Source organism: Chrysemys picta, chromosome 9 (assembly GCF_011386835.1).
Source record: "Chrysemys picta bellii isolate R12L10 chromosome 9, ASM1138683v2, whole genome shotgun sequence".
Taxonomy (NCBI): domain Eukaryota; kingdom Metazoa; phylum Chordata; order Testudines; family Emydidae; genus Chrysemys; species Chrysemys picta.
Window position 1 is genome coordinate 34,990,371 of NC_088799.1, and position 21,053 is coordinate 35,011,423.

The 21,053-nt window shown below is 42.7% G+C and overlaps 1 protein-coding gene across 5 annotated transcripts in view; it reads right to left on the minus strand.

The window, feature by feature from the left end:
- Nucleotides 1-1,424: 1,424 nt before the first annotated feature.
- COL4A3 (collagen type IV alpha 3 chain) overlaps nt 1,425-21,053 on the minus strand; it is a 119,769-nt gene continuing 100,140 nt past the window's right edge. For 3 of the 5 annotated variants that reach the window (XM_065558004.1, XM_005282580.5, XM_065558005.1), the window contains exons 41-52: nt 20,144-20,194; nt 18,921-19,106; nt 18,169-18,299; nt 16,625-16,697; nt 15,649-15,720; nt 15,425-15,544; nt 11,497-11,595; nt 10,215-10,427; nt 9,425-9,602; nt 5,920-6,034; nt 4,142-4,314; nt 1,425-2,598 (exon numbers count right to left, since the gene is read on the minus strand). In XM_065558004.1, the coding sequence (XP_065414076.1) occupies nt 2,508-2,598; nt 4,142-4,314; nt 5,920-6,034; nt 9,425-9,602; nt 10,215-10,427; nt 11,497-11,595; nt 15,425-15,544; nt 15,649-15,720; nt 16,625-16,697; nt 18,169-18,299; nt 18,921-19,106; nt 20,144-20,194 (1,502 nt within the window). In that variant the 3' untranslated portion in view covers nt 1,425-2,507. Of the gene's footprint in view, nt 2,599-4,141; nt 4,329-5,558; nt 5,688-5,919; nt 6,035-9,424; nt 9,603-10,214; nt 10,428-11,496; nt 11,596-15,424; nt 15,545-15,648; nt 15,721-16,624; nt 16,698-18,168; nt 18,300-18,920; nt 19,107-20,143; nt 20,195-21,053 lie in introns of all 5 variants that reach the window. The other 2 variants (XR_010590654.1, XR_010590653.1) reach the window with 2 other exon arrangements.

Sequence of the window (21,053 nt, forward strand, 5' to 3'; positions counted from 1 at the left end):
GATGGCAGGCAAGGCTTGTTTATGTTTCTCTGTTGGTGAGATATATAGCAGGCAGACTGTGCATGTACAGTAGTGGAAATGGTTTCAGAGGACTCTGCTTTGTAGGACTTCTCTGTCTTTTTACTGTGAGCATTGCTTTATTCTCCCTTCCAGATGTCTGGCATGAAATAACAAAACTTCCATTCACCTCAATGGAGCCAGGATTTCACCCTGTTCTAAAAGCAACCAGCACTATATTTATTTGAAATATCAGATATCATAGGTGTCACCCTTCTGTGATTTACCCTTTTTATTTTGTTGTCCAAGCTGAAAGTTGTGATGTTAAAAAGGGAGTTCTGCTCAAAACCTGGCAGAATGATATAGCTCCATTTATGGTTTTTAATCAGAAGACAAGCTATTAAATATTTGGATATTTTTATATATACAAGGAGGGAAAGAAATAAGTTTAATTAACTTTTCCCTATACAGTCAGAGTTACTTATTTGGTTGCGTTTAGTGAAAGGATTTCTTTTCCCGTCTTTTTGATTATTTGCTCATTATTTCTGATTGCCCATAGTGCCACTTGCATTCTTTTAATACAATATATTAACACTTTGCACTTCTTTAGCACCTTTTCCCCAAGGCTCTCAAAGCACTTTACAGACATTAGCTAGCTAATATTCACAATGCTGAGTGATAGGAAAGTGAGGCATAAAGATATTTTTAAGGCCAACATTTTAAAAATATGGCCTTTGATTGTGGGTGCCCAATTTAAAACCTGCTGGGTTTGATTTTCAGAGGTGCTGAACACTTTCATCTCCAGTTGCAGTTAATGGGAGCTGCGAGTGCTCATCACTTATGAAGAGTCTGAAGCTGCCCAAAATATTTTAGCCAACGTGACTTGTCCAGGGCCACACAGTAAGTGAGTGGCAGAGTCCAGACCTGGAAACAAAACCCTGATTACCTGACTTCATCTCATGCTCTAACTGCTAGACTACATTCGCCATCTTTTACTGCTGAGTTTAAAACTTTGTAATAATCCAGGTAATATACACGTTACACTATATTTCATACCCTACTGTGCATCTCCAGTGGTCTTAACTCTGATGGACTTAAGGTCTGGATTTTACAAGTATGCTCTCAGAGGGACTCAGAAACTGATATAATGCCTTCATGTGCATCTGTTGATGCTGAGTTTATCCTCACCCTAATAGTGAACAGTTTTCAAAAGAAATGGTGGGTATTTTCCTGTATTTACAGCAGAATTTAGGACTCAGGGAAAAAAACATGACATGTGATTGTCACACTTGAAGATATAAGCAGATTTGAAGGAAAGACTTTTACACCTCACAATGCCCTCTTATCAGCAACATGCATCTGCTGAGAGTATTTTATAAAGTGTAATATTTTGAATTGTGTTTTGCAAACAGAGATACTGCAATCTATTTAAGGAAATAAAAATCTTTAATATTAATTCAATTAATGTAAATGCTGTGTTTAAATTAGCTTAAGCAGATGACCCTGGCATGTTACATATGGGGAAAACTGTTTCTAGTTATATTAACAGAGAAAATTCGAGTATTAATACAAACATACTGGAAATATTTTAATAAATAAATATAAAATATTTTACTTGCAAAAAATAGGCCTCAATGAGAAATCTTTCTTACTTCAACTGACTTCTAGATCCTTCAGCTGACTTCTAGACCCTACATTTAAAATGATGCATTTATTAAACTTGTCAAATTAATTATGCTTTATCTATAAAATTAAATAATTGAACTGGAATTCTGATAGTTGTGTGCAAGTATTAAAAGTTATTAACTTTTTAAATGTCAACATTAAAATTTTAAATAGTGCTGCATGTACAATATCATAAATACCAAAATATTCAGAGCTACAGTTTTAGTCATTTAATTTATAGAAAGTGCTTATCAGGTATTTAAATCCATTTACAGTTGAATTCACTGGTGTAAATCAGTGCTCAGAGTTGACTATTTGACCATTTGACTATCACTCATAACAAATCTTTTATTTTAAGATACTTTCACCTGACTAGATGGAATAGGAGGTTTTATTTCTGCAGATGTTCATGACAAATATTTAATGTTTCAAATACTTTATAAAAGGTGTAGATTTTGTGTTTCTTTTTGCAGTGCATTTTTAAAAACAGACTTATAACTGAAGGTTTGCGTTCACTTAGGAATGCCATGGAAGCTCTTAAGTCACGGACTTAACTCTACGGTCCACCTAAATCCCAGACGCTTTTTTTCTCACCCAGAGAAGTTGGTTCAATAAAAGATTACATCATCCACCTTGCCTCACAGTTCAGAAGATGAAGATCTGTAGTACTGCCATTACAACAGCCTTCTCCAAAAAAGTGCTTTGCAATTTGTTTAGAAAAAAGAAAATCAAAATGCTGCACTAGCATTTTAGAGCTCATTGTCCAGAAACAGTTTGGCTTTAATAAATGCACATTCTGGAGAGTTAGGCTATTCTTTGCAATAAAATCAAAGTTTGATGCTCTGTCAAGAATTTCTGTCTCTCTTCATGCAGACCTGACAGCGACTGATGACGTTTTCCAATTCCCCTGCTTTTAAAATCTGTGGTAAAGGCTTCCTAAAAGAAAGAGAATAACACATGTACTTTTCTTTTTAAAATAGGAGTGAGGTGGTGGGAGTTTTCTATATTTGCACTCTTGTCTCTGTCCCCATCACCCCAGCTCTCACATAGCTCTTAGCCAGCCTCACCAGGGCATGTATCACAAGGACTCCCTACACTAAATATCAGAGGGGTAGCCATGTTAGTCTGAATCTGTAAAAAGCAACAGAGGGTCCTGTGGCACCTTTGAGACTAACAGAAGTATTGGGAGCATAAGCTTTCGTGGAAAGCTTATGCTCCCAATACTTCTGTTAGTCTCAAAGGTGCCACAGGACCCTCTGTTGCTTTTTACACTAAGTACTGATTTTGAGCCAGAGTAAGTGAGGTAAAGTACCACAATCCCATCATTGTTATCTAGACTGTTAGGGTCTAATCCAAAGACCAAGTCTTTATATTGGGTTTTGGATCAAAGCTTTAGATTCCCCTATTTTTAAAAATCGGTTCTCATCTCCTTAAGCAAGAGGTGAAAGGTAATGTCAATGTAACCCACACATCTCCTGGTTGTGGTGTTCTGTCCCATCTAGTAGCATCAAGACCACTTAGAGAGAGAGAGAGAGAAAATGAGTCTCCTCTACAGCCTTAGCTAACAGCCAGTTGGCTTTTAGCTCATGTGGTAGAGACTCATGCACTAAACTCCAGAAGTCCCAGATTTGATCCCGACCGACGACGACCAGGGTCTGTCAGCGTTGCATCAACTGACAAGACTGGGGCATGACCATTAGCTGCCTTGAAGAATGAAATGTGTGTTAGTATACAGTGAGCATATGCTGACAGTGCAGCCCTCAAGAGCATAGGGATATGTACAGCAACACACAATGCATGTGTGTAGGGTTGCCCCTGAATGTGTACAAGATGACCACAAGGCATAAAGTACATGCCAAGAAAAGATGGAGGGATTATAAAGGACACATTCTTGAAACATCAGTGCTGTTTATGGTTGTAGGAAGAAATATAAAAAGCTTTCTGGGATATATGAACTTGGAAAATACTCACTTTTCCCCATATCGAAATTTAGCATGAAGGAGCCAAATTCTGCACTAATATACACCTTGGAAATCCCACTGAAATTGTCGGGATTGTATAGGGTGGAAATCAGTATAGAATCAGGATCGAGAAGTTCCAGTGCGCTTTGGCTTACTTGCTGCTCTCTAGAAAATTCACCATTGACATAAGCAAAGGAAACCGCTGAAGATAATGGAATTGCACCTGCTTATATTAGTGGTGAATATTTCCCGATGCATTTAAAAGACTTGTTTTGGGAAGGCTGAGATTTAAAGAAATTAAGGCTTTGATCCTCTGTTAGGCCCCTTTGTGCTGTTCCAACACTGCAAAATGACCCTAAAGCCAACTTAGCCACCCTCGCAAGAATGACTCACAGGATGTTCAGATAATGTACAGCTAAGTTAATGGCTCCTATGCTACCCCTGGACCTGCAGCAACGGTGGCTGGTGTGGATGAAGGCAACGGGTCATAGCTGAGTCACTGGGAAAGCAAAGGTTACCTGAACATTCTTCTTGGATCTAGTGAAGCCAGCCAGAAGCTGTAGGAATTTGTGTAGTAGTTGCATGTCCCTCTACCATGACATTCTATGAATGGAATGGCACGGAATTCTTCCAAGCAGGATCCAGGTGATGCCAATGCTTGGCCAGAGGCTTCTGAACCGGCACTTGTGTACTGTAACCACAAAACTATCTTTAATGAACATCTGCTAAACACCTTTTACTGAACAGAATGCAAGAAATATCTTTCTAAAAAGCACTGTGTGAAGTAGCATTCTAGCAAAGTACCATTGTGCAGCCGAGCTAAAACAACAATCAGCACAGATTAATTTTACTGAATGATGGATTATATTTTGGGATGGTGGTATTTTGACATTAATACAATTTACTACCTTGTAATGAAGTCCAGTACAGAAGCTTTAGGACAATTCAAAGGACTTTGTGGTATTTCTCTAATCCCTGCAAAGGTGTTTTTCTCTGTCAGGTGAGAGGTCATGAGAACCAGCTCCCAGGACAAAGATGGAAATTCCCTGGAAGAGGTTTGGCACCTGCTTAGTTAAGGACCATAGTAACCTGATTTCAAATGAGCCATTTCTCCAATTTTAATCTGTGCATTGTTTTCCCTTGCACTGATTGCTTCTCTCTTCATAGAAAGCGGAGAAGGAACTTTTCTTATCTGCAGTGGAAAATGTGCTGGTAGAAATGCCCATAAAATGACCCTTTACAGTAGAACACTTTGGATGGAAACCTCTTGCAGTTGATAAAAATCTGCATGTTTAAAATCAGCACACGGTCGTAACCACACCCTAGAAACAAGCTATCTTTCTTTCCTTTCTTCTTGAAGCAGCTTTACATTACTTAGGGACAAATCCTGGGAAAACAGCAAACCCCACTCTCCATGTAAAAGGGTGTTACTCCACGTGAAAAGGATGTGGAGCAGAAGGATGGAATTTTTAGTCTCGGTCAGTCATCCACAGCTGCTAATGTAGGGTATAAGGATTCGGAGGAGTAGGAAAGGTTGTATGATGATCCCCCCCACCCTCCAATATGGACACACACCTACCCCCTTACCCATCCCTCTCCATGGTAAGTCACAGAGGATCTTCTCCAAATTTCATAAATGGGATGTGCTCTCCCCCTTGACGGGGTTTATGTTGCTGCTGTCCTGCTCTGCAATCAGCACACAATTTTTAACCAGATTATGGATTTTCAGTGGAGTTTGGCCCTTACGTTTGATTTACATTAACACTGCCTGGTATTGTTAAGGCTATAACTCTAGTTTCTAAAATGGTGTTGAATATGTTTTGCCCTCAGCTACACTTGCTCTGCAACTGTATTTAGGAAGAGTTCAGCTGCACCATCGATGACACCTGTTTTTGTTGTAGTCTAGACAGTTATGAAAAAACACAGTTCATTTACTTTTCATCTGTCCACAGTAACCAGAATCCCAAAGTTCTCCTTTCACTACTTCCCCTTTTCTTCTAGAGGCTGGCACCTATTGCTTAGATAGATCCGAGACCCTTCCTGTAGCTGGTTGTTCTGGAGCTTCTGCCATTAGCATGAAAGTCAAAAGGATTAATAAGAGTCTTGCCTGTTTTTAGCCAAAAAAAGAGAGAACATTATGGCATTCTTAAAACAAAACAAAAAAACCTATGGGCAAATGCCAGAAATACTGAGAGGACAGAAATAGGGAGAGTTCTTTTCAGGTAGAAGAACGCGTTAGCTTTCCAAACTCTGTTAGCAGCACCCAGTGAGTATTTTTTGTCTATTTTCCCCTTACCATAACAAAGGAAAAACCCTTCCAGAGAGATATCCAGCCTTGAGGACATAAAGGAATTGCAGTTGTTTGGCTGTGAACTGCTATTACCACTGCTGGTCCTTCACAAACAATACATCTGTAATACGAAACACATAAATATTGGGTGAATTATTCCAGACATTTATATACAATTCCCATCCCATTACAAGCATTGGTCTGAATTTTGGAATTTGCACTCATAACATTGCCCCCATGGAAACAGGTAAACTGGTAACCAGCTGTCAGGTACTAGACTATCCAAAATACATGACTTTACAATTTCCATCCACTGCAAGGAATTGGTGAGGCAAGGAGATTAGCCCTAGAACACTTTAATCATCCTAATGCTGCCATTACTGAAATGAAAGGTTAAAACTTGCTTGCTTTAGATACTCACTGCTTGTGGTGTTATATATTTTTACCCTGGAATACTCGGCAACTTTATTTGCCACGATTAGAAAAATCTGTTTCATCCACTAACGAAGGAATATAGACCAAATCTTGGGGTGTGACTGAACTGCACGGAGTGCTGCAAAGGGGGGTGGGGTGCATGTTGATCTAAAGCTTGCTTTTACACCCTCTGGCCTTATGATGCTCTGTGCAGTGCTGCTGATGTTTTAAAGTTGCCTGAGCGCTTCTCTAACTTAGGCTAGGCTGAAAAAGGCCATATGGGACCAAAAATGCAGCTGAGGACTGACACAGTACAGGAGCACCACAGCCATGCCCCATTTCTTCCAGCCACATTCTCTTTTTCTCAAACTCTGATTCTGTAACTAAATAAATAAAATAAATTAATGGAGATATCCCATCTCCTAGAACTGGAAGGGACCTTGAAAGGTAATCAAGTCCAGCCCCCTACCTTCACTAGCAGGACCAAGTACTGATTTTGCCCCAGATCCCTAAATGGCCCCCTCAAGGATTGAACTTACAACCCTGGGTTTAGCAGGCAAATGCTCAAACCACTGAGCTATCCCTCCCCCCCAAGGACAGAGATCTGTTGTCAGCTATACATCTCTCAAGAATCATCTGTGCATACAATAGTGTGATTCTCCCTGGTCCAGTGAAGATGGCTTTAGGGGCAGATTACATGGGTGGTATGGTACAAAGTGGCTGTGGAAAATCTGGCCCTACAGGTGCAGGAGGTCCCCAAATACTATGACAGGTTTCAGAGTAGCAGCCGTGTTAGTCTGTATCCGCAAAAAGAACAGGAGTACTTGTGGCACCTTAGAGACTAACAAAGAAGAAGAAGTGGGCTGTAGTCCACGAAAGCTTATGCTCTAATAAATTTGTTAGTCTCTAAGGTGCCACAAGTACTCCTGTTCTTTTCCCAAATACTATGGTGATAGAGTCTTGAAGATGGGTCTGTAAACAGGATAAAGGATGTAAAATGAGACCCTACACCGCATAACTACCTTGGGACATTGTGCACAAGAATTCTCAGCTTTAGGGCTTGTCTATACTACCCACCGGATCGGCGGGCGGTGAGTGATCCAGCGGGGGGCACAATAAATTGACTGCTGAGTACTCTTCTGTCGACTCCGGTACTCCACCGGAACGAGGAGCGCAAGCAGAGCTGACGGCAGAGCGTCAGCTGTCGACCTACCGCAGTGAAGACACCATGGTAAGTAGATCTAAGTATGTCAACTCCAGCTACGCTATTCACATAGCTGAAGTTGCGTATCTTAGATCGACTCTATGCGGTAGTGTAGACAAGCCCTCAGTCTCTAATTTTCCTGCACTGATCACAGTAACTATGGTTTATTCCAGTATATGTTCATTAAAGTAAATTCAACTGTAAGAAGACAACACATTCCTAATGTTGAAATGAAGTGTTTCCTTTTAGCCTGTCCAAATCTAAGAGCTTGTCTACACTGCCGTGTGGGGTTGATCTAAGGCCTGGTCTACACTGGGGAGGGGGAATCAATCTAAGATATGCAACTTCAGCTACGAGAATAGCATAGCTGAAGTCGACGTATCTTAGATCAACTTAGAATCACTTACTTCATGTCCTCGCGGCGCGGGATCGACGGCTGCCTCTCCCCCGTCGACTCCGCTTCTGCCTCTCGCCGTGGTGGAGTTCCAGAGTCGACGGCAGAGCGATCAGGGATCGATTTATCGCATCTACACTAGACGCGATAAATCGATCTCTGATAGATCGATCAATACCCGCCGATCCGGCGGGTATTGTAGACGTACCCTAAGATACGCAACTTCAGCTATGTGAATAGCGTAGCTGGAGTCGACATACTTAGATCTACTTACCGCGGTGTCTTGACTGCAATAAGTCAACAGCTGATGCTCTGCCGTCGACTCCACTTGCGCTCCTCGTTCCGGTGGAGTACCGGAGTTGACAGAAGAGCGCTCAGCGGTCGATTTATTGCGTCTATAATTGACCCCTGCTGGATCGATCACTGCCCGCTGATCTGGGCCCTAATACACCTGCACATGGAGCAGCTGATCATTATGTAACTATTGCTACTTAATATCATCAGGGTCAGTGAGATTTTGGGTTGTCTTTCTTATGCCAGTTATGCAAATTAAACATACCGTAGCTTTAACTAGGATAACTGAATGTTTAAATGAACATTTGCAGTAGCCATGTTTGTCCCAGGCTATTAGAGAGACAAGTTGGGTGAGGTAATATCTTGTATTGGACCAACTTCTGTTAGTGTAAGAGACAAGCTTTCGACCTACACAGAGCTCTTCTTCAGGTCAGGGAAAGGTATTCAGGGATGTCAGAGCTAAATACAAAATTGTCTAGTATAATTAGTTAACACATATTCTAAGAAATTATTTAAATTGAAGTGGCCCATTAACACCCCTGCAGTCATAGGACAAAAAAGGAAGGTAAGTGAGTTTCAGACTGTGTAAAAAGCCATGGCTTATTACAATCTGTTGGAAGCTAAACCATCTGTTTTACCTTGTATTTAGCTGTGACATCCCGAGTACCTTTCCCAGGTCTGAAGAAGAGTTTTGTGTAGTTTGAAAGCTTGTCTCTCTCACCAACAGCAGTTGGTCCAATAAAAGATATTACCCCACCCATCTTATCTCTTTAAATGAACGTCTCAGTTTTGGTTTCGGGGTCTTCTTGATATTTTCTCATTTAGGTTAGATCTAAATTATTCACCATTTTGGACTTTGGTACCACATATCAAACACATATTCAAACATGATCAAATATCCAGGTGGCTGAATTCAGAGCTTGTATTGGCTAAGACAGGCAGGCTGCCCGGAAAAAACAAGATCGTATTACAGAACTGTGAATGGAGGAGTTTGAAATATTTCTACTGGAGCCTTGCAAATTCTTCTGTTCACAGAGAGAGATTGTTATTGCAAGTCTAGTTAATTTGTTAGCTACTGGCATAGTATTTTTTAATATTTTTTCATTTTGAAAGCTTAACTCATCTGTACTTGGCATTTTGCTGTTCAAAATAAATGAAGTTATCTGTGTAGGTCGGAAGAGGGGCTGAAGTTATTAAACTCATACCTGCTAATATAGGGCTGTAAGGCTCTGCCAGAGATTGGTGCCATGTCTTCTGGCATTGGTGCTGCAGTTGACAGCCAGTATGAATAGTCATTGCGAGAAGCAAAACTGCAAACGTCATTGGTGTTACAGAATAAAAATGGCATGGTGGTAAATCGCTGCAGGCAGCTACCAACTGTCCCTGAAAGACATAGGATGGCAGCCTTGTGAAAGCTATGAGAGATATTTAGCATAACAAATGGAACAGTGATAAGATCCAAACTACAGCACTAAGAATAAATACAGATAGAGCATGTAAAGAAAAGAAGCCACTTCTCTGTACAGTAGTACCATAAGTAAGGGACTCTGATGATTAAATACAAAGAGGCTACATTAAAATAGCATGGGGGCTAAGAACAAAATCTGTTGAAAGCAAGGAATTATTTCTTTTGATTAATTCTGCAATAATATCCTTCACCTAGTCCCTGATACTGAATGGCCAAGGGGAGCAAAGGAGACAGGGATGCTGGGAAGGAACTATCTCCCTGAGCCATGATTTCTTCCCTGGGTCTCTCTTGAGGTGGTAGAGCTACTTACTTCCCCTTTTATGGGACTGGTTGCATGAGCACTATCTAGCCCTTAGTGTACAGTGGAGATTAGTATCTCTGACTGATATTTTCATTTCAGGTAAATGATGAGATATTTACTGCACATTTGCCTTTCTCGTCACTAGTTTAGGCTCATTGCCCTATTCAGTAAGGTGGCCATGGGTTTTATAGAAAATAGTTTTAAAAAATTCTTTCTAAGATGGTACCAAGGTCTTGGCCATGTGCTTGCTCATTTCCTTGTACAAAGAGAAGAGAATAACCACTGTAGATCTGAGCTGTCCCAGATGGGCATGAAGGAATCTTTGTTGACTGGCTGTGCCGGGTAAAGATGAAGCCTCTTCTTGTTGGACCAGGTATTGAAATACCTGGGGAACCAGGTAGGCCCTGTACTCCTGGAAAGCCAATAAGCCCAGGAGATCCTGTAAAACAAAACAAAACAAAACAAATCAACACCACACCAAAACATACATAATTTTATCCTATTACTCTTTAAACAGTATGTCTCTGATTTGTTTCTGAAGTGACTGAACCCATCCGGAAACAAAATTTTAAATAGTTCAACAACTTAAATATTGTTATTATCTGCCTTCCAGTAGCATCTAGAGTTCCCAACAGACAAACAACCCCTGTCCCAAAGAGCTTGCACTCTAAAGAGACAAGACAGACAAAAGCTTGGAAGGCAAAGAGATGTGAAATGACCCGTGGAAGGTAACATAGTAGGAGAGTCAGGAATAGAATCTGGAACTCCCACGTGAATGTCTGAGCCACTAGAATACACTGTCTCTCCTGGATCAAGCTATCGTCCCACATATATCTACATGTATCTTTCTACAAAAACTACATTTTAAAATTCTCACCTAACTTGAGAAATTTGATAATTTCACGTACATTATACAAATAGATATTGTACAAAACCGATACATGTTTTAAATACGTTCAAAAGGTACATGAATAGCTTTTGTGTGGAACAAATAAAACAATATTAGTTATAAAATACAATGCAATTTGATTCTATATAGCATTCTTCTAAAATGCACAGTGCTAAAAAACATGGTTTCCTTTGCAGGAGATGGGTAAATGTAAAAACATTTTATGGTGAATGACTTAAAAACAAGCAGGTCCAATTTGCTGTTCTATAATTGACTGTTTATATAAAAAGTAAGGAGCCTTGGTGATTGGTGATGGACATGGACTTCTAAATAAACAAACAAACATTGTCAATCACAGAGGGAGAGAGAAGTTAAGCAGCATAACCAAGGGAGGAAAGGGATGTTTTCAAATGAGATCTGAAAAGAGATGATTTTAGTGGGACTATTCATGTGTTTAAAGTTAAGCATGTGCATAAGTGCTTTGCTGAATCTAAGCCTGAGTGAGGGTGTCATAATGTAATTTGTATCTGAATGGAAGGATCCCCAGAATGGAGTCCAACTTATCTGCAGCTTCAGTCAGCATGATGGGACACAAAGAGCTATGTCTGCTTCACTGTACCTCTTTGTCCTTGAAATCCTTTGTCTCCTTTTGGACCAACTGGTCCAACTATGCCTGGATTTCCACAATGGCCTGGTAGGCCTTTTACACCTTGACGTCCTGTGTTGTATACACAAGAATATATATATGTTAATATAACAATAATTATTCTACATATACACAATTACCAATGACAAAAAACAAACAAAACAAAAACAATCAGCCAGACAAACAACACCTGAGTGCAGCTTCATAACAGCAGATACTGTGGCATAGTTTTCTATAGAATCAAATGCTTTAAAGTCAGAATTCTATAACATTTCTGTCACCAGATTTTGCATCAAATAAATTAGGAAGATGATATAAAAATAGTAGCTATATGTAGAACGTTTTAATTTTCACAATAGATTGTGTTAATATTATTGTTAATTTTGTAACAGTCAGGCCTCGATTTACACGGGTTTTTTTGCATGGTTTCAGTTATGCATGGTAAATTAATTGTGGCCCTTTATTTTTGTACACGGTATGGATTCTCTTTTACATGGTGTGGCGCGGTCACCAAGATGCGCAGATCAATGGCGTAGCCAGGATGGGACACTTGGGTGGGCCCTGACTTTGTGTGGGTGGGTGGGCAATGACAGGGGTAGGAGTAGAGTTACCATATTTCCACAAGGAAAAAAGGGGACATGGGGGGGAGGAGCCCCGTTCTAGCCCCACCCCTGCCCCACCCCCATCCACTCCCTCCCACTTCCCACCCCGATTGCCCCCCTCAGAACCTCCAACCCCCCCCCGCTCCTTGTCCCCTGACTGCCCCCTCCAGGGACCCCTGCCAGTAACTGCCCCCTAGGATCCCACCCCCTATCTAAGCCGCCCTGCTTCTTGTCCCCTCACTGCCCCCCTACGACCCTACCTGTCCCCTGACTGCCCCGACCATTATCCACACCCCCACCCCATATTCACACCCCCGCCCCCAGACAGACCCCCGGGACTCCCATGCCCTATCCAACTGCTCCCCACCCCGACAGGACCCCCAGAACTCCCAACCTATCCAACCCCCTCTGCTCCCTGCCTGCCTCAACCCCTCTCCACACCCCTGTCCCCGACAGCCCCCCCCAGAACCCCAGACCCATCTAACCCCCCCTGCTCCATCCCTGACTGTCCCAACCCCTCTCCACACCCCTACCCCCCCCCCCGAAAGCCCCCTCTCCGAACTCCCGACCCATCCAACCCCCTCTCCCTGTCCCCTGACCAGGGCCGGCTTTAAAGAGCCCAGGAATCGGGCTGTGCTCCGGCCGGAGCTCCGACCAGGGTTGCGGGGCTTGGGGCCGGGCCGGAGGTACTCAGCCGAGGCTGGGCCGGTGCGCTCGGCTGGAACCGGGGCGGCGCTGCTGGGGCCCGAGCCGGTGCTGCTGGGGCCTGAGCCGGGGGTGCTCGGTCAGCGCCGGGCTGGCGCGCTCAGCCGGAACCGGGGCCGCCGCCCTGGAGCCCGAGCCAGGCTGGAGCCGCTGGGGTCGCCGGGCGCAGTTTGGCCCGGGCCGGAGGGAGCCGCTCGGCCAGGGCTGCGCCTCCCCGGAGCTCTCCTCCTCGTGCCCCCCCGCCCCAGCTTACCTGCTGCGGCCTCCCACCTGCCCCTGCTTCTTTTCAGACCTTCGTGGGAAGCAGGGGAGGGGGAGAAGCAGGTGGGCGGAGCGTTCAGGGGAGGGGAGGAGGGGGAAGACAGCTGCAGGGCCGGATGGCGTGGTAAGGCTGCAGGGGATGGGGGGAGCCGGGAAGGGGCTTTGGCTGCCCAGCGGCGCTTGGCCGCCGCTTTTCTGTCTATAAATAGCTGACCGGGGGGAAATCCCGGACATTTTTAGATTTTTAAAAATCCCCCCCGGACAGCTATTTATAGACCGAAAAGCCGGACATGTCCGGGGAAATCTGGACATAAGGTAGCCCTCGGTAGGAGAGGGGAGGCAGGAGGGAGGCTGCTTCCCCTAACCCCCTGCAGCTGGCCTTGCAGGGGGCGATGGACACTCTGCACCCCCGCATGCCCCAGGTGCGCATTGGGGGGGCCCCTGGAACCCCACTCCACCCACCTAGCATTCCAGCTGGGGAGCAGGCAAGCCCCTGCACCCCGAACCCACTCCCCGGCTGGAGCGCTGGGTGGAGTGGGGTAAGCCCCTGTGCCCCGACCCTTCTCCCCGGCTGGAGTGCTGGGCAGGCAGAATGGGGCAAGTCCCCATGCCCTGACCCTGGGAGGAGCACCGGGCTGGTGGAGAGGGGTGAGCCCCCGCACCCTGACCCTGCTCCTTGGGTGCACGACTGGGGTGTGGGGGCCCCTGACCAGAGTGTCCATCGACCCCCACAAGGCCGGCTGAGGGGGTCAGGGGAGGAGGCCCCGATCCTTCCTGCCTTCCATCCCCACCCCCATCAATGCCCACCCACCTGAAGTCGGGACCCACCCAAGTGTCCTGTCCTGGCTAAGGCACTGCTTCACACTCCCCGGCCTCCCCAGACACTCCAGATTAACCGTCGGCATTCTGACTTAAACAGCATCAGCATTATCATCATATCAAGTTCATCCTCAACATCAGTAAAGGTTAGTAGCAAGTTAAAATTTCATTAAAATTTTTTAATAAAACCTGTATTGGATAAATTAGGGAGGTCATCTTGAGAGCCTGGAACCAAAACCCTTATTTCCCATAGACCCGTGGTATCTTTTTAAGCGATTTCTATTTGCACGGTGTTTTTTCAAGATCATAACCATAGTGTAAATCGAGGCCCAGCTATATACCTTTTGCAGCATTTGTTGTTTTATTGAAATTTTCCAAAAGTACAATAGCAATCCAAAACGGTATGAGTTGCTGCTCTTAGTTGCATAAATAATGTAGATTCCAATACAAGATACATTTTCTTGTAAGAGGCAAAAAATGCTCCTTTATTCTATGCCTTTTGTTAACCCTTAGGGAACCGGCTAAGTCTTGGGAAGCTTACACCTTAAGGATTGGCCAGATTTCAGAGGAGCACCATAGCATAAAACAGAAATTGATTTTGGTTGCTAAGAGGTGCTGGTTCAGGATTCTCAGTAGTTCTAACTGGCCTTATGTGCTTCTGCTAGGAACACCCACTTCTCTGGCATGCCTGATCTGCTCCACTTCCCTGCAGGTTGGTCTCATCCCCTCCTTTAGTTTGAAAGCAGTTGGGAAATGGTGTTCAGTATCAGCTGAGGACACTGGCATGGAGGAATCAGCATGATGCTGGCAAGGTGTCTCAGCGGCAAGATCAGCTAAGCTAAAATGGAAAGAAATCAAAAGGCTCTCCACTCAGTGGGAGGAGGGTCTCCTTTGGAACTTTCTGACTGAGATGGTAAGAATCAGAGGTAAGTCATGGGGAGAGTGAAAACAAAAAGGGGAACAGGAGTAGAGAGGAAGTGGGATGGTGGCTGAGTTTACTTGGCTCCTGTCTTTCATTTAAGAACCTTTGGGATGAGAATACTCATCCTGATGGGGGCCAGGATTCTTCAAAAAGCAATTTCTGAGCTGACGTGAAGTAGAGTAAAAAAACAAAACAAATGCCCCCACATGACAATCAGACAAAAATGCTATGAGGTCAACCCCTGAAAGAGATACACATTTTGTTATGTATTATAACGGGTATTTTTTGTCAAGGTGAATCACCTTTTACAAATATAACGGTTATGAATCTACTCAAAAGGAAATTGTGAACAGCATGACAAAAATGTTTGTGAATTGTTTTTTGCACAGGTCTATGTTAAGGGAACTGCTCATCAACCCACTGAACTAGAGGGGTAAAGTTATGAATAGGAGGCTGTCAATATGACACTAAAATACAATAGAAAAGGAAAGCGATATTAAGAGAGATAAACGTGTCTATGCAGAAATTCAGGGTGCCAGCCAACCATGAACAAGTCTCATCAAGTAGCCTAGGCAAATGGTAAAACATATACCATGTAATCCTGGTGGCCCTCGAGGTCCTGGATCTCCTGGTAGTCCTGGGCTTCCAGGTGATCCAGCAGATCCTTGGTTTCCTGGGATATATGTTGCTTTCCTAGGTGCTCCAGGCTGACCTAAGAGTGGAAATACAACAAAGAGCTGGATGCTTTATATTAACACCCCACCCCCCAAAACAGTTTTGGGGCACTAGAATGAGAAAGACTGCAATAATGGTTACCAGGGGGGCCCTTTGGTCCAATAGATCCTGCTGCACCCATTGGTCCAGGGGGTCCTCGATTACCCTTTTCTCCTAAAAAGGAAGATTAGACACATGCATGATTGTAGAAGCCAAAAGAACTGTCAGTGGTTTCAGAGATTTGTTTCAGAATCCTCCGGATACATGATCTCACAGAGTCTTAACAAAAAGCTACAGTGACTGTTTACTTGGTAAAAATGGCACTGTAGGGTTCCATGATTACTGATGCTCAATTATTTACATATAAAATATAGTCAATTTACAATAATACAGATTTTTATTTGTAACAGCTGCCAAATATGGGATGGAATCCTGGTCATTTGCCCAGGGCTGTGTTGGCAATAAAATGCATTATCCTGTATTAAAATAGCATACAGAAGGCCCAATCAGGATCAGAGTCCCATTGTGCTAGGTGCTGTGCAAACATAAAAGACAGTCCCTGACCCAAAAAACTGGGGTTGTGGCAAACTAAAAATGTATCCTCATCCCAACCCCCATAACATTTTTATGTAAAATCAATCGGCTTTGGGTGGAATGTATCCCAAAGAATCATTTGGCAAACCTTCCCCCAAATCCTTATGGTGTTCTTGTGCATAGTGATGGATCATGGTGGATAAGAATAGGGTTCAATTGGCTGTGCTGACTAGAAACCATGGCCGAAAGGTCTCGTAAACCATAGGAGCCACCCTGTTTTGTATTGTGAGTTTATTGATTGAAAAGTTGCATGGAGGGAAGGCAGATGCTTTTTATTGAGTTGGTGTCAGGTTGGGCTAAACCAGAATCTCTGCAATAAAACACAACCCAGAGAGGATGAGTTGTGAGCAAACCTGGTCTTCTGGTGAATTTTCCATCCCTGACCCTTCTACAGCCACGTTTTACTAATAAGGTTCCATGTCTCCAGTTATACAACTGGTACTGTGCTGTCCACAAAAAGTATGTTTAATAAATAGGTGAATACCGGTTACACCTGGAAGTCCTGGAAAGCCAGGTTCACCTCTAGGGCCTGAATTGCCTGGGGTGCCTTCAACTCCCTGCAAGTCAGACAACAAGAATGAAGAAAAATCATAACAGTATTCAGACACTGCAAGATATGCTGTCTGGGTTTTTACTTAGAATTTAATATGTTACCGACTATGCTATTTTTCAGGCAAACAGAATGACACAAAACATGTTCAATAATTTATACAACTTAACTAAAAATTGAGAGAGAATGTCCAAAGGGGAAATAGCTGAGCTACTGCAAAATGTGCCTACAAACATACTATAATCAGACAACATCTGACCCTTCGTGTTTGCAAGCTCACTAAAAATATTCTGCCCATTGTTAAGAAGTAAACAAGTAAACAGAATTTCATCCACCAAGAGCTACACTCAGGAATGATAAAACAGCAAAATCAGGAAACTACTATAAATTCATGGTGATGTGTTCTATGCTGTCAAGGCTGATTCCCCACTCTGGCACTTCAAGTGCAGAAGGTGGGGGCCTGCAAGGATTCTAACTATTAATACTGGCCACTCCAGGCTTGTATTAAACTTCCAAGGTACAGCTTCTCTCTAACCTTGGATGGGTAGATGCTGCCACCACCCAAATGCAAAAAAAAACCCCTTTGAACACAGGAAGGTGCACTTAGGAATTCCTCCCTGTGGGGTACCCTCAAGCCCTTTCACCCCTCCTCTGGGGAAGAGCTGAGAAAGAAAACAAAGCAAATCACCTGTTGCCGCCAGCTAATTAAACAACATATTCACAAACCTCTTAGAACACAAAAACCCCAATCCTGTTCTTAAAAAAGGTAAATTTTATTAAAAACAAAAAGAAAATACATCTGGAACTTAGGCTATTGCTAGATTTTAAAAGAGGAAATAAAATAATTAAGCATCAAGAATGGTTTTCTTGAGGTCCAGCTTAAAGGTTACAAGCAAAACAAAAGCATTTGGGGTTATCACAGAGGAGTACGTAAGCCTTACAGAAAGAAAACAGATAAACCTCATTGCGTCTTCCTAGACATTTCCTGATCTACTTACATATCTGGGGTTTCAAATGAGTAGTTTCTAGGTATGATTTGATGATTTTTCATACCTGGTGCAAGCTTCTTACAGCATTGCTGCTCTGTGTCTCCTCTCCAGGAGAACAACAGACAGACAGACAAAGGGAAAGTTTTTTCCCCCCAAGTTTAAAAAGTTCTAGCCCTTCCATTGGCTCTTTTGGTCAGGTGCCCACTCCCTTCCTTTTACCTATGGGCTTTTTTAACCTTTTACAGGTAAAGCAAGTAGAGAACAGCTACTAACAGGGATTTTATAGCTAACTGGCTGGCTGGGTGTCCATAAAAGGGAGCTACCCCCCCTCCCCTTCATTTATCACAGATGCCCTCTGAAGCTTATGCACAACAAGTACTCACCTTAATTTCTTTCTTACATCACAACTTTTTTTGCCTGGGTGTAATTTTCACCAAAACTGTGAAATTAAAAAGTGAGTGAGAAAGGAGGAGTATTCATTTCACTTACTGTTAAACCTGGAGGACCAATATTGCCTACCAATCCTGGTGGTCCTGGTATGCCATCTATACCTCTAACACCTTTGTTTCCTTTTATGCTGTACACAGGGGTTCCAGAAGATCCTGGTCTACCAGGAATACCTACATTAAAAAAAAGCTGAATCAGTAAAGGCATCCAGTAGGCATATTTCATGGCAGCATTATTTACAGCACAGCTCTGCCATGAAAAGTGACTCTGCAGAAGTGGCATCATGGGGCTCCATGTTCAATGGCCCTCAATGATTCCAAAGCAAGAAGCATAAGTGTGTATTTTTTCCAGCTGCCAGCCCTGCACACACAACCTGAAATCTGGGTTGAGAGCTGCACCCAGCACCAGTTACCAAATTAGGCTTTTAGTGACACCAGTGCTACCTCCTTGCCTTTAAGTAGGCTCTCGGTAATACATGTGCAAACCCACTGGTCCAGGCCTGGCGCAGGATCCAAGGGGAAATGGGTTTATGTAGGGGTCAGGGGAGGGATTGGGATTTTAGCAGAAGATTTGGTTCATGGATTGAGAGCCATTATGTTATTTTAATTTTATGTTTCACTGTGTAGACGTCCCTCATTTTTTGCAATGGGAAAGATATACCAACTGATAAAGCAATTATCTGTTTAATTATAAAGTGCATAAGCCCCTGTCACCGGTGATTCTAGATTTGCCAAACCATCTCCACTAGATACTAAAACTTCTTTTCGCATCAATAAGAAATAAGAGCAACACACCCAGTCGTCCATCCACTCCGGCAAGACCTCTATTTCCTTTCTGGCCAGGAATCATTATGCCTGGTGCACCTGGGAATCCTGGCTTTCCATTCAATCCAGGAGGTCCAATTGGTCCTGGATCCCCCATTAGACCTTTAATACCTTCTGGTCCTGGACAACCAGGAATCCCCACGTCACCTTTGATTCCTGTGAAACATAAAAAGTTGCATAATAAGTTCTGAGATAATTTTCAGTAGGGCAGCCATTACTTTCAGAATCCCGTCAACCAAGAATGCACACATTTATTATATGTTGAAAATGGGACTGTTGTCAGAGTACGTGCCAAGTGCTGTTTGTTACACAAGACAACTTGTTGTAAGCCAATGTAGCTCAGGGCAGGCAGCACTCACTGTGGGATGGTTAACATGCTGCTGTTTATCAGACTGCACTGAAGAGCTTGGCTGTGCAAAGGAGTTATTTTGATAAAGGAGTGGAAAGATTTGAGGAAGAAAGAACAACATGGGATTGTTGGTTGCCATGATAAAAAGAATGCTATAGTTTTGCAGCGGGAACTGGCAAATCCTTTTAAACCAAGTCACAGCTAAAAATATCAGGATCCAGAACTGACTTATTTTGTTCATAGTGCTGTTCTTGAACTCCTTGTTTTACATGTGAAGGGAAATCTTTTCATTACTGAGGGATGTTACTGGATACCTCCCAGTATTAGAAAAACAATGCGAAACATAGAGATTGGGAACTGCTGTTGTCACGCTCAGGAAATCATTTCCCCCTCTTGCAACTCCAACCATGTAGATACAAGAAGAGAGAGCTGACTGAAAGGGAATTTACATGAAAAGAAATGGATGTGGCTTTCTTTTATCCTGGCAGACAATGGTTAGTGCACAGTAGCAACAGCTACCTGTGTTAGAACATATCCTGATAAACAAATCGCAATAAAAAACAAACTAGAGACTCCTGTGCTTGATTACACCTTTATAAAAGCAGAAAATATGTCCTTGATTTCTCTGTATTATATAGACTTAACTGTACAAGTAAGACATCTTGAAACCTAACAAATAGGGCCAGATCACTGATTTTAACTACAGCCTCACTCTCCCTCTTTTTAAGAGCCTAAGTGACAATTTAAGCATCCAAGTGCAGAATTTAGCTTAAAAAAAGGGGGGGGGGGAAATCCCCAAACCTGTTTAAAAACCAAACTCATGGTATCTGAAAAGAAAACTCACCTTTAGGACCAGAAATACCTTGCGGACCTTTAATCTGCCATCCTGGTGCACCTGCAAAATAACATTTCACGTGCGACTCAACAGCCCCTAAGCACTGGTGGAAGATACATGTTATATTCGTCTAACATTCCATACATCTGTTCAACATATATTGGATCAAACATCACATTTTAATTATCTGAAAAATCTTTATTAGTTTGGATCTGTGCTATGCTGCTACTCAGAAATACGAATGAGGTACCATCTTTTTTTTTTATCTGGGAGGCACATTTTACAGTCATATTTGAGGTGAATCTTACCAGTGCTCAAGCCTTTTCACACACACACACACACACACACACACACACACACACACGCCAGGAAAACCACTGCATTTGTTTTAAATCAGCGACTAAGAAAAATGAGAAAAGAAACTTAAGTATGTGAAAAGTGAAAATAATATGCCAGTTGTTATTAAGAACTTGATATGAAGAAATAATACTGAATATCTGTTTTTGTACTAACACACAAAAAAGCAACTTGAGGCTAAAAATGTGAAAACACTTTTCTTCTGTCAATGAGGAAGAACTGTAACTTTCTGTGGCTGCTGGGGAAAAAGAGGAAGAGCATCTAACTGAAGGATTTGAGAGTTAAAGGGTTGGATCCTGCAAAGATGTTGGCAGGTAAGTAATTTTATTCATATGAGTAAACCCAAGATTGGCTTCTAAGTTCTTATTCTATCTAGAAGTTGAGGCTATTGCTTCATCATAAAGGTGTAAAATCTCTAACTCTTTTTGAGGCCACCTAAGATGTTAGCAGCAATACCCTTATCTTTGTAGAAGTAGACATTAAAATGGATTATGTAATGATCACAATGACCCAGAAATGTCATGCAGGAGCCATGTGTATATACTGTATTTTGATGTCCTAT